This window comes from Mytilus edulis, chromosome 11 (assembly GCF_963676685.1).
Source record: "Mytilus edulis chromosome 11, xbMytEdul2.2, whole genome shotgun sequence".
Classification (NCBI taxonomy): domain Eukaryota; kingdom Metazoa; phylum Mollusca; class Bivalvia; order Mytilida; family Mytilidae; genus Mytilus; species Mytilus edulis.
Genome location: NC_092354.1, coordinates 63,834,695 through 63,849,263, shown reverse-complemented (window position 1 = coordinate 63,849,263; position 14,569 = coordinate 63,834,695). Strand labels below are relative to the sequence as shown.

General features: G+C 33.5%; 2 protein-coding genes across 3 annotated transcripts in view; one reads left to right on the top strand and one right to left on the bottom strand.

Annotated features, from left to right (window-relative positions):
- Positions 1–5,098, top strand: part of LOC139495997 (uncharacterized) — a 32,351-nt gene extending 27,253 nt beyond the window's left edge. Inside the window, exons 8-9 of the mRNA XM_071284431.1 lie at positions 1,603–1,707; positions 4,408–5,098. Of these exons, the coding sequence (XP_071140532.1) occupies positions 1,603–1,707; positions 4,408–4,482 (180 nt within the window). The 3' untranslated portion in view covers positions 4,483–5,098. The remainder of the gene's footprint in view (positions 1–1,602; positions 1,708–4,407) is intronic.
- Positions 5,099–6,930: 1,832 nt separating this feature from the next.
- On the bottom strand, positions 6,931–11,174 carry LOC139495996 (uncharacterized). 2 transcript variants are annotated; one of them, XR_011657522.1, is made up of 4 exons: positions 11,063–11,165; positions 10,067–10,321; positions 8,388–8,595; positions 6,931–7,402 (listed from the first exon to the last, which is right to left on the bottom strand). XR_011657522.1 is itself a non-coding variant. In XM_071284430.1 (4 exons), exons 1-4 carry the CDS (start codon positions 11,109–11,111, stop codon positions 7,260–7,262), a joined length of 660 nt encoding a protein of 219 aa, XP_071140531.1. In that variant the 5' UTR covers positions 11,112–11,174; the 3' UTR covers positions 6,931–7,259. The 2 variants fall into 2 exon arrangements, 1 of the variants encoding a protein (XP_071140531.1); XM_071284430.1 differs by having other exon boundaries at positions 10,067–10,326; positions 11,063–11,174.
- Between the last annotated feature and the right edge of the window lie 3,395 nt (positions 11,175–14,569).

Genomic DNA, 14,569 nt, shown 5'->3' with positions numbered 1-14,569 from the left:
CGTTAAAAAATGCACTGAAACTATGTAAATTTAGATGTGGCAATCACCGTTTGCCAGTGGAGACAGGGAGGTGGCAAAATGTTCAAAGACCCGAGAGGCTATGCCACCTTTGTGAATCTGCTGACATCGGTGATGAATTCCATTATGTAATGTGTTGTCCTTTTTTCAAAAAAGAACGATATAAATATTTACCACACTATTGTTGTACAAATGTTAATATTCTTAAATTTAAAAATGTATTCACTACAGTCAATATTGTCTTACTAGAAAAATTGTGTAGATTTACAAACTTTATATCAGTGAAAGTCTGTCCTCCTGGTTAAACTACATTTATTTATGTATATTTCACACATGCAAAATATGTTGTATTGTATATATTATCATCTCTGTAACTATGTTATTTAGTTAATGAGAATAAAGATCTATCTATCTATCTAGTCTAAGCATGTGTTTAAGAAATTTAACGTTCTGTAACACAACATCAACTTTAAAGGGTATGTAAAGTCTAAACATGTGTTTTTAAAATTTAACATACCGTAAAAAATCAACTTAGAACGGTATGTTATAGTCTAAACATGTGTTCAAGAAATTAAACGCTATATAAAAAATCAACTTAGAAAGGTATGTTACAGTATAAACATGTGTTTATATCGACATTGGTTAAGAACGATAGAATGATCGCGTTATTACTAGCGAAATAAGTAATTTTATAATATGATGATTTTGGAGGTCATTGATTTGTAAATTGAGTCAGATTTACTCACTCACCGATAAAAGTCCAAACATCTTCTGTGTAAAGTTCATGAGTCAACGGCTCATTTATATATCAATAACTCTTACAAAATTGAAAGCAAGACGTTTAATAATTTCATGCTTCCGAAGCGCTTTTCTGGATTTACCTTCACCAGGAACGCTCAAAGCCAAACATTTGAAATACGAGGGATGTATAAGTACCGAAATAGTTGAAGAGCTATATTACAAAAATATCTAAAACAAATAGCCAAATTCATCTAAGGTCAACTTTGCCTGAGGGAGTTGAAACCTTAGTTATTGTATGATTTCAAAATTTATAAATGGACAATTTATAGATATGTTTGTTATAAAACATGTCAGTACCGAAGTACTGACTACTGAGCTAATGAAACCCTCGGGGACTGAAAGTCCACCAGCAGACAAAATGCGTTTATAATAATCCTTTTTTGTTTAGGGGTTAGGTTTCAACCTTTTCTGCGCAAGTTTATATCAAAGTAAAATTTACAACATTCTTTACATACATGTAGGTTAAGAAAGTAGTTTTTGGTGATTCTGGACAAATATTGAAGATGTGCAAGTCATATTTTTTTTTATAGATAAAAATCAAAACAAAAAAGAAAATATTCAAACAAAAAGTGGAATAAAAAAAGCACAGATAAACCCGCAATGAAATCTAATTCTCAATGAGCACAAACAGTGATATGATAGAAACTGAAATGATGGATCCAATAAAGAACAGAAAAATAATTTAACAATACCCAGTACACCGTTGCTATGCCTAATAGATTGGATACTACTTCTTTATATATATTTTTACATGGTATATACCAACTGTGCTTTACTTTATAGACAGCAGCTGCCAACAACATAAGTATGTACAAGGAAGTCAGTGCTAAGGCTGATATAAACATAGATCTGACATTTAAATCAGTGGTGGAAAAACTTATAGAACTGGTAAGTATTCAAAGCAAAAGCCACTTTACCTTTTTTGCAATTTTGTTAAAGATTATTAAAGTTATAATTGCTTATGTAGGACGATACAGCCGGCTATGACTCTGGACAATACAATATTCATGTGTGTTGCTGGTTGTCATTAAAACACATGAGTTTGCTACCGTGAAATGTGATCTGTTTTCATGATATTGACAATAAAAATCGTGTACTATAGCAGATTTGAGCCTCCTGCTTTAATTGTCATTAAAAAAGATCGATTTTTGCTATCGTGTTCTTTAGCAGATTTAAGTCCACTGTTAAGATTGCCATCAAATATCCGTTCAATTTTTGCTATCGTGTTCCACAGCAGATTATAGCATACTGTTAAGATTGCCATCAAAATAAGTTTAATTTTTTATATCGTGTTCCACAGCAGATTTAAGTCCACTGTTAAGATTGCCATCAAAATACGTTCAATTTTTGCTATCGTGTTCTACAGCAGATTTTAGCATACTGTTAAGATTGCCATCAAAATAAGTTTAATTTTTGCTACCGTGTTCTACAGCAGATTTTAGCATACTGTTAAGATTGCCTTCAAAATACGTTCAATTTTTTGCTATCGTGTTCCACAGCAGATTTTAGCATACTGTTAAGATTGCCATCAAAATACATGTACGTTCAATTTTTGCTATCGTGTTCTACAGCAGATTATAGCATACTGTTCAGATTGCCATCAAAATACGTTCAATTTTTGCTGTCGCTTTAAAACGCGTGTCTGGCGTATTGGTGGTACCCAACACCTGAACTAAAATTAATTTGGCTCGTTTAATTTTCTTAAAATTTTGACAAAGTATGTACTTTGAACCTTTGACAAAAATATTGAAATTTCAAAAAAAATGAACCAACCGTTTAATCAGTAAAAATACACTGGTTATATAGCAGTTTGACAAAAAAAAAATATTTTGACCATTGAGAAGCTTAAGGGCGTACGATACAGTAGCTGCGGAACCGTAGCTCTTAGGTCCTTATGTTATTTTTTGACTATTTATCGAGATACGGCTGTTCTTCTTTTAAATCTGTTCTTATAAGATTTCGAAATAAATTTAAATTCAGAAATATATCTCCCCCATGGATAACTCTGATTCCTTTTTCTGGGGTTGGCTATACTTTGGGCCACATATAAAAAATATGTGTGTTTGCCCCAACCCTACCTACCCAGAAAATAGCTGCCTACTCAAAACCTTTTATTGTTTAAAGATTTTTTTGGAAAAGAAGGTTATTTTGAAATTCTTGGGAACAAATTGTCTATTGATTTGTGTAGATTTAGGACCACAAAATCACAAGCTCCCTATTGAACAGGGTAGATGGAACAATATAGCTAGAAACAATAGAATTTGTCTTCTATGTAATAAAAATGATATTGGTGATGAAATGCATTATATATTAGAATGTAAATACTTTGAAGAAAACAGGAAACATTGTCTGTCAAATTATTATTTAAAAAATGCAAATATTGTCAAATACAATCAGATTATGTCTTCAAAAAACAAATCAGAATTGATTAAACTATGTAAATTCATAAAGATTATTAAGGGCATACGATACAGTTACAGGGAAGGTAATGACGTTGCTAACGTAAAATGTAATTTTCGCGACGTCAAACTATGACATATCGGGAAAAGATGCATTTTTCGACTGATTTTTATCATTCAAACTGATTTAATTTGAAAACGAGTGCATGGACCCCTATTTTTTAAAACAGCAATTTGTTTCATTTTGCAAGGAGATTATGTGACCCAAATTTTATAAAACTGTAAATAGCGCAATTTTTTTAATTTTGATAAACATGCAGCAAAAAATGACGTTTTTTCCTCTATTCATAAACATTTGATAAATATAGAGTTATTTCGGAATAAAAATTCCATAATTTTTAATGATACTTATAAAATACAGAAATTACCGATTATTTAACAAAAAACAATTTGTGTTTATCTTTTAAAACAAAAAAGTTATGTCTTTCTTTCGAAAAAGAAAATACAGACACAAATCTGAATTTTGAGCAAATAGACAAAATTTCGACCTCATTTTACTCAAAAAGTAGCACATGAAGGTATATTTTTTTATTACATATTTGATTTAATCAGGTAAAAAATAGCCTATATGCAAATTTTCAGCAACTTGTAAATACAGGTTCAAAACTGTATCGTATGCCCTTAACACAGGTGTATGTGCTCCTGGCTGATATGGACTTCATATATTGTATTAGCAACTATTTTGTTTGTTCTGTCTCCTTGTAAATATTGTACATAATTCATTTGTCTTCTCTACACCTATGTAATATGGTTTATTGAGAATAAAGATATATATATTGTCCTGATTTGATTTTTTTTAATCAGATACGCTTGAAAGGCTAAGAAAACATCTGTCACTTTTCTATTTGCATTTTCTTTTTTAAAAATGCCTAATTATGAACCTATTGTCTTGGCCATTGGGTAGGGTTTGAACAAGCCCTAACATTTCTAATGTGACCTGCTTTCTTTTATAAGCTCTTTAATGTTTTTATAAGGTTGGTGCTTACATATAGTATGGCCTCGGGCATCACTGAAGAGACATAAATAGTCGAAAGCGCATCTAATCCAGTAAAATTCGTACATTAATGTTATTACATCTGAAGCAATAATAAGAAGTACACTTTCATCATAATGTTGTTCTATATTTCAGAGAGGAACGTCTAAAGCATTGAAAGGAAACATGAAAGAATCAAAGCCATGGCATAAATTCTGTGATATTTTGTGATGTATATTGACATTTCTAGAAAAAAAAATTGTGATATTTTGTGCCGAATGTTTTACTTTCTAGAAATAATTATGTGATATTTGAAAATCCTAGTATACGACATTTCTTGAAAAATTCTAAAGAATACTCGTCTATCATTCATGTAACTTTGTTGGTCACCGCTGTAGACCGTGGTATTAAAAAGTACACACAATATGAAGTTCGTGAAAGAAATTGTCGAAAAATGATGTGGACTAAGAACCATATACGAGGATTTGAATGCGGTCCTTAAGTTTTTATTCTCTAATATTTTCGACAACTCTTTCTTCATACCTTATATATTTTTTTAACAATTGTTCTCTTTTCTTTATAAGTCAGCACCCCATTATTCTCTATTTTTTTTATATTACTTTTCCCTATTCTTTATAATTTTGTTGCGCCAATATTTATGGTTTCGCCCTTTTTCAAAACTTGTTTTACCCAGAATTTGCTATTCGGTAAACCCTCATATAATATTGCCTAAATGCACTATTCATCCGAAGCATCAAACTATTAATTGAAATATTAAACTTTGCCATTTATCAATGCATAAATTAGAATATATACCATGAGATTAAATAAATTGAGTTAAACTTTATTAGCACTGTTTTGAATGTGAAACTCCTGAAATATGATATTTCACGAACAGAGATTGATCGGTTAGTTTAATTTTTACCATTATAACCAAAATGACACATCAGGTTATTGGTAACTTAAAAACAAAAGTGATAAAAGTTCATCAAATGGAAGTTTTTAACGACATTGAATGGCTATTAATACAGCCCTCGCACGATCGACCCGAAGGCGTTTGGTGAGCGTTTGAATATTTACTGCAGTGTGTTAGGAACAGGTGGAGGACGCCATTTTGGTAGGCTGGCATCTTGGTTTTGTTAGTTGTTTTGGTTTGTTGACTATTTTGGTGGTATATCTTCACAACGGCTACAAGTATATTTTGTTTGTACCTTTGTTTATACATATTGGTAGTGTAATCAATATTTATTGGTTGAGACTCTCCCACGTGTCAGTGAACAAATCTGCATATCTCCATCAGGCACGGGAAATAAATGTATAACATGCAACATTTCCTGAAATTGCAATAATTCGTCTCGCATTTCTATCCATTTTTAAACAATTGCAATAATGAATGCAAGCTAAATGTTCGAAATTAACAGTACTTCAAAGAATTTATCCCCCTTTTCACTGTAGATCTTGCGTTCGTAAAGTAGCTTGTGTTACCCTTTTTCTTTTGTCAATTCAAAGGTCTTTTAATATATAAAGTTACCTACCCCTAATTCTGCCACTCTATCAGATAAATATCTATGACGATTATAATAATGATGATGTAAATGATGACGACGACGACGATGATAATGATGATGATGACGACGATAGTGATGATTTGGTATGTATGCTCAGTGGCAACTATCTCATACAAAGCAGGATGGGAAATTGTAAAGGAGAGGCAAAAGATACAAAATGAATATTCAAACCCATATATCCAAACGTACAATGCCATGACAAAAACAAACAAGATCAACATTAGACAGAACACAACATAGAAAACTCACGACAAAGCAAAAAGTAAAAACACAAAAATACTGAACTCCGAGGAAAATTCAAAAAGGAAAATCAAAAATCAAAAGGCAAAATCAAAAGTCCAAGCACATCAAACGATAACAACTGTCATGTTCCTGACTTGCAACACGGTTCCTACCAAAATACGGCGGAAAGGGTAAGCGAATCTTGCTCCACAGTCCACATGAAAACATATCATCCTGGGTCTACGGGGCGCCGAATGGGACTCTTATGGTTTTGTACTCGAAATTCAATTTTGTACGGACAAAAGTGAGTTTTGTTCAACAAAAATGAGTACAGTTTAACAAAATTTGTAGCATACTACAAATTTAAATTTTGTCATACAAAATTATCTTTCAGTAGACAAAAGTTACTTTTGTCATGAAAAAAATCATTTTTGTAACACAGACTTTACTTTTGTTACCTAATTTGAAAATTGGGCGACAAAAGTCAATTTTGTATGCAAATTAGTTAAGTTTGGATTCTGTGAACTAATTTGCATACAAAACTGAGATTTTGTCACAAAATTCAATTTTGTGTTTATTTTTGTGTAGACAAAATTGAGTTTTGTTAAACAGAAGTGGAAATTTAACACAAAAGTCAATTTTGTGTTTCAAAAGTCATTTTTGTCACAAAAGTCAATTTTGTCTACACAAAATGATAAAATTCAATTTTGTGTTTATTTTTGTGTAGACAAAATTTACTTCAAAGTTCAAGTCCCATTCGGCGCCCCGTAGGGTCCCTGCCCGGACACATAATTCTGACATCGTTCCTACCGATCTGTTTCCTGATTACAACATGGTGCGTGTTAAGAGGAGAACTTACAAATGCTATTGTGGAATTATGCACAAATAATAATTTAACAAATCAATTTATTTGTTTTAACCATACAAAACCATTCTTTTCGATTTTGCAATAGGTAGAGATGAAATAGTTTTATTGCAGGAAACCTCATAACATAATCTTTCGTCATAATAATAGTCTAATCTCTACAGCTCATGTTTTTTGCAGTTTCTTGCTGTCATTCCTATAGCTGGCTTCATCCTATTTTTATTTTATTTTTATTGATTTTATTTACTAATGTATACATATTTTTCGTGTGGATCGAATATAACTCTCTGCGTCAACCTATAATTTTTCTATGGATTCCGTGCAACTTTAATGGATTACTATTCTTGTTGTATTTAGCCCGCTATCTTTGCTAGGTTGTTCGGATCAGAGCCCTGTTCTATAATTGTCTCTTCAAGACTTTGCTTCATGTTCTGGTAGGTCTTATAGTCAAGTTCCATTCCCATAGCTTTGCATATAAACTTCATCTGGTTGTAAGCTAAAAATAACATGATTTCTGAAGATAATGAAAAGATTAAAACGCACTACCTAGTCTACATATATTTTTTAGAACATCTACGGTTACATGTATTGTTCGGAACGTCTACATATATTGTTTAGAACGTCTACATATATTGTTTAGAATTCTACAGATATTGTTTAGACCGTCTACAGATATTGTTTGGAACGTCTACATATATTGTTTAGAAAGTCTACATATATTGTTTAGAACGTCCACAGATATTGTTAAGAACGTCTACATCTATACATATTGTTTACCATATTTATATTAAAATGGGTAGCTATAGAATACATAGATCGTCCACGATACATCCGCATAACTTAAGAAAACAATACATTGATTGCCCCCGATACGCCCCACATAACTTAAGAACTCTGTACCTGGGTCGTCTTTGATACGTCCACATAACTTAAGAAATACGTACCCGAGTCGTTCACTAATACGTCCACATAATTTAAAAAAATCATACCTTGATCGCCCCCCGATACGCCCCACATAACTTAAGAACTCTGTACCTGGGTCGTCTTTGATACGTCCACATAACTTAAGAAATACGTACCTGAGTCGTTCACTAATACGTCCATATAACTTAAGAAATACGTACCTGGATCGTCCCCTGATACGTCCACATAACTTAAGAAATACGGACCTGTATCGTACCTTTGATACATCCACATAACTTAAGAACTACGTACCTGTATCGTCCCTGATACGTCCAAATAACTTAAGAAAAACGTACCTGGATGGTCCCCTGATATGCCCGAATAACTTCAGAAATACGTACTTGACTCATCCCTTATACGCCCACACAACTTGAAAAATACGTATCAGGATCGTCCCTGATATGTTGACATAACTTAAGAAATACGTACCTGGATCGTCCCTGATACGCCCACACAACTTAAGAAATACGTACCTGGGTCGTCCCCTGATACGCCCACATAACTTAAGAAATACGTACCTGGATCGTCCTTAATACATCCACATAATCTACATATGTTGAAACAGTTAGAAAAGAACAGACCACAGAAGGCACAGATGGTCCGGCACATGTTCTTACAACACACGTAACAACAGCAAACTATGAAGCAGAAAAAGCATAAACAAACAAAAGCTTTGAACAGCAGTGTCTTCCAGTTCTTCGTTATGACAGATATCATTGCTTCTTTCTGAAATGAAATATACAAGTAAATAATTATAAATAACTGTGGTGCTTATCAAAACTGAGTGCTTGTAGCTGTGATATTTTCAGGGGCGGATGCAGGAATTTTCGAAAGGGGGGGGGGGGGGGTGCTAACCCAGGGCAAAAGGGGGGGGGGTGCAAAACATATGTCCCGATACAAATGCATTGATCGGCAAAAATAAAGGGGGGTTGCGCACCCCCGGAACCCCACCTCTGGATCCGCCACTGTATTTTATTCCACATTGTCTAGAAGTATAGGGGAGTATTGGAATCTTACAAGACAAGTATAACACCTATTCTTTTTATTCCTGTGTAAGTGTGTGTTAAATTTATTTATTATGTTTTTCAACGTTTCCCGTTGTTTCTGTTCTAATTTATATAAAAAGAAATGTATCCGCCAAATATGTTTCTTGTGTGTAATTTTTGTTTTGCAACATTTCGCTTATCTATCGTAAAATTGAGAATGGAGATGGGGAATGTGTCAAAGAGACAACAACCCGACCATAGAAAAAACAACAGCAGAAGGTCACCAACAGGTCTTCAATGTAGCGAGAAATTCCCGCACCCTGAGGCGTCCTTCAGCTGGCCCCTAAACAAATATATACTAGTTCAGTGATAATGAACGCCATACTAATTTCCAAATTGTACACAAGAAACTAAAATTAAAATGATACAAGACTAACAAAGGCCAGAGGCTCCTGACTTGGGACAGGCGCAAAAATGTGGCGGGTTTAAACATGTTTATGAGATCTCAACCCTCCCCCTATACCTCTAGCCAATGGAGAAAAGTATCGAACAGTTAAAACTTAGATTTAAAATTTAAAATTTGGCTCTATCAAAGTGAAAAAGTCGTTGTAAAAGTTTTCTCCCCGAACACTGTTTATCTTGTGTGACTATCTCCTCAAACGTACAATAAACCGACAATTTCTTTTTCTTCAAACTGCTCATTCAGTCCTCAAGATGCGCCGGCTAATTTTAACCGAAAAGATACCGAGACTAGTATATGATAATTATTTCCCCTTTTGAATTTGACATAAGTGGCATGTGTATATAAATGAATCTAAATCAACGACTAAGAAAATTAAACGAGCAAAATTAATTTTGTTAAAGTGTTGGGTACCACCTTAACGCCAGATTTTGGGCATGATTTTGATTTTGATTTCGTTTTTTTTTTCATTTCCTTTTGATTTCCAGGACACCTGTTGTACACGTAACAAATCTTGAAAATAACCAAGACCATACGAAACACTTTAACAATATTATATTTCTATGAATTACTTCTCTATTCCAATAGACCGACAGAACAATGTAAGACAAGAAGCATGCCTCAGCATACTACCCGGCTGTTTTTTGACAAACTTTCAATACATGTGTAGTTCGGAGGCAAGCTGAATAGCTACTAGTATTACACGGAGGGAACCAGCCTAGAATCACTATTAGGCAGTATTACTACTCACGTTATTTTCGTCGTAATCTAAATCATCCAAATCGTAATTCCAGTCATGTGAGTCTTCATAATCGTACCGCCGACGTCGACGCTTTTTCCTGGAAATGTTTGTACTCGGCAACGTCTCGGGTCTTTGTAAAACAGAATCGCGTTCACTGGAGATTATTGGTGTTGTATTCTGTATGTATAACTGGTCGGTCGTATGACTTTGGATAACCCTCTTGTTTTCTGTTGAAACGGTTTCATCTTTTATATATAAAGAATACTGCGCTACAAGAAAAGAAAAATGACACGACTGCAATAGGACTCTTCACGGTTAGTTCGGCCATATTAGATAGGGGCAGATTTTTTAGAAAGAGGTGGAAATAGTATGTAAGTATGGAAAATCCTATGTGTGTTTCCAAGCAACTGCTGTTTTCATGATGTTTTCCCGTATTTTTCACACCATTTTTACCTCCAGTATAGTATGAAAATCTGCCCCTATTCAATATGGCCGAACTAACCGTGAAGAGCCCTATGTTTTTTCATTGCTTATTAAAGTACGGAAAATGGAGGTATAAAACACTTCTGAAAACAAGAATGTGTCCCTAGAACACGGATGCCCCATCCGCACTATCATTTTTTGTGTTCAGTGGCCCGTAAAAATGGGGGGGGGAGGGGATCTCTAATCTGGCATTAAAATAAAAAAGATCATATCATAGGGAAAATGTATACTAAGTTTCAAGTCAACTTCATCAAAACGTACCTCGACCAAAATATTTAACCTGAAATGGGACGGACGAACGGACGGACGAACAAACGAATGGGGGATAAAAAGCAAACTATTGCATTAAAGACGTATTTATTGTAAAATTAGTACTTAGATAAATGAACCCCACATAATAGTGTAACGGAGATCATGATTCTTCTTATAAAATTATCTTCGTCTCCAACGAGACTCGAACCCCACAACTCTATTGTTTCACGTTCTTGTTACTGGATCAATTTTGTCATTTATTGAACTTACCTGTTATATCTATAAACAGGATCGTCACAAAAATAATCCTGAATTTCATAACATGATTCTCCCGTCGAATGTTTACACAAAAATATCTGGCCCATAGCTAACGTTGCCAAAATTATAGTGACGTATTTAGTGGGAAATCTGATTATATTGATTCCCGTTTTTTTATTTTTGAAATTTAAGAAGTGACCAAATTTTCAATGAAACATTTCGTTCATGCGACAGCAACTAATCGGTACTTAAAATGAAACAAAAATTATGCAATTTTTTTATGGAAAGAATTGAGATCAATACACAAACTGAATCTTCACGTAAATACATATGTACACATGTACGAATTTGGTTGATTTTGGAACATTCAAATACGAAATAAAAGAAGAGTTGTTTACAATCTTCAACCGAACGTAGTTGTACATGTGACTGTATAGATATACAACAAGCTCTAAACCGACTATCATACCTCATCTTTTTTTTTTATATAGAGAGGCTTAATCTCGTGTGAATTATTATAAAAGAGACTTTAAAAAAAATATGCATATTTTTTGTGTGTTTCTGATCTTATTGAAATAGGACGAAAAAGTCAATTGTGAATGCATATGCACAACGAAAATTCTGGTCCATATATACACAATACCGATTTCTGGTGTGAACAATGCACATATATGCTATTATTCTGGTCCGCGAAATGTGCAAAATAATTACCGTTCTGAATAATGCACAAGTTGAATATTCTGGTCTAAGAAATGCGTAAAATAAGATTCGAGTCCGAAAACGCACAACTTAGATTGTCTATTGTTAAATTGTTCTTGTCATTAACATGCATGTAATAACTGCTACTGGACAATAAGCAAAATTATAATATTGTAAGTAATTTATGAATATGTAGTTTTTAGACTCTCAGGAAGATCATTGAAACTAGACGTTTATTTACAAAAATTAGAATTAGTGACCATAATTTGCTCATTGAGAAGGGCAGATATCTTAAAATACCTCGAGACAATAGAACATGTCCAACTTGTAAAACCTTAGAAGATGAAAATCACTTTCTCCTCCACTGTCAAATTAATAACGTTTTACGTATAAAACTTTTTAATGACATGGCGATAGATAATCCTATGTTTCCAAATCTATCTGATACACAAAAACTAGTAATCGTACTAAATCCTTCTAATATAGACCAAGTGAAAAAACAGGTTCCTTTATGAAACAGTCTTTAGAGCTGAGGACAGGGGACTCTTAGTTAGGTTTACTTGTATATATATAGATATGTGTGTGTTCAACTCAGTTATTTTATTGTTGTTGTTACTTTTGTTTATGTCACAAGTATAATGTTACTTATATGGCAAATAAAGATTATTATTTAAAGTAATTGAGTTATCCTCTTGAAATAAAGACTATTTATTTAAAATATTGTTCAATTATTCCGTGACAGACTATTGGGTGTCACACTAAAGGGGTGTCGGAATAATGGGGCTGCCCCCATCACAATCTACTGCTTTTTTTTGTCAATTTTAAAATAAAATGCTTAGCTAAGCACAGCCTGATATGCCTGCAGTTGTCGACGCCTGAACAGTTGGTGCAAGTTTGGACACAATATTCAAGCTCGATACTGTCTGAATTTTGAATTGTGATCAAACTTTTGACATAATATAGGTTTCTGACACAAGATAAAAGTGGATGTCATGCTCATGTGCAATACTGTGCTGTAGTGCAATACTCTGCAATTGAAAATTTCCTGGTATTGCACAATACTTTTATCTAATAATTTACAAATCATCTCCTGCCATTTCAGTATTTTGCTTTAATATACAAATAAATAATATAAATCAATGATAAATGGAAAATTTTAAGAAAACAAAAAATATGAAAAAATATACCCCCACCCCCACACACCTATTGTTATTTTACCCTCCTTTTAGTAATTCCCCACACACTCAATCCCAGCTTTTCGTTTTAGGTATGGTACCTTGTTAGAAAAGTTCCTCTTCATGTTTGTTTTTGGGCCCTAATTCCTGAGTGGCAATTTCACCCAAAATTCAATCTCAGCCTTCCCTTTGTAATATGGAACTTCAGAAAGATCCATACACTAACACACAAGTTATTGTCTGTAAACTTGATTTTTGTTTACCCCTTTTGAGCTTATTCCTAAACCATTGGGACCATAACCCTCACAATCAACCCCAACCTTCCTTTTGTGGTTTCAAACCTTGTATTTAAATTTCATAGAGATCCATTCACTTAAACTAAAGTTATTGTCCAGAAACCAAGTGATTTTTCTGACATGGATGATATCAGTGTGATACCATTATACGATCACAAAAAAAACAAAACAATTGAGCAAAATTGCAACACTGTAAATGGAGGTCATGATCTTCTACCATAGTTCCTAAAGAGCCTCATCCTGGGTTACGTTTCAATATTGCAGCAGCTACATAGATGTACACAGACTTTTGACTACTTAATGTGTAGCTAGCCTAGCTGCTAAATAGATCTAGTCAGATTACAGCTAGGCTAGCAATATTTTCAGTAGAAATCTATGTAGCTCTGTATCATTTACCCAAATTTTGATAGCTCTGGCCCATGATAAAATTTTAGATATTTTTAATTTCAATTTTGTCCTATTTTATAATGTTATTTATTAGTGGATTTTGGTCTATATGCAAAGTATGTGGTTACACATTCTGCGTGATACACTGCATTATTGATAAAATTATCTTGCTCTATTCGATTTATCATTTCAACTTCGCATGCTCTAACAGCAGCATCTCTACGATTGACGAACCTTTCAGCAGATGAAATTGTATGCAATTTTTTCACCCATTTATGAGACATTTTTTGCAAATAATGCAAAAAATAATGTATTGTAATCAATATTTTCAGGAACCAAAGAATAAGATAAACTAGATTTGTAATTGCTAGCAATAACGGATGGCACCCTTCCCCCATTGCCAGGTGAGCGGCAGCCATTTTGAAAATTCCAAAGTCAAATAGTGCATCTACAGATGTCTAGTAACATTTTTGCAAAGTTTCATTAAGTTTGAAGCATTTTGAAATTTTGGACAATTTGCTGTTTCCATGGTAACGGCGGCCATTTTGAAAATTCCAAACTCAAAAGTCAAGTCTACATAAGCTAGCAACATTTGTTATAAGTTTCATGAAATTTAAAGCATTTTGAAATTTTTCATATATTGCTGTTTCCATGGTAACGGCGGCCATTTTGAATGTTCCAAAGTCAAACACCCGCAATTTTTTCCCTCCATAATCATATACCATTTAATGTCTCTAGAATAAATTTAACATTGATGTTCTGGAATGTTCTGTGAAAATTCAAAGTTTTGACCTTTTAGCATTGTTTCCATGGTAACAAGAGATATTTTGGAAATTCCAACGCCAAATTCCACATCTTCCAATGTTGCTCATCCTTACTATGAAGTTTCCTGAAGTTTGGAACATTTTGAGAATTTTGAAATTTTTGGTGTAGTTTCCATGGCAACATATTAGTTCCAATGA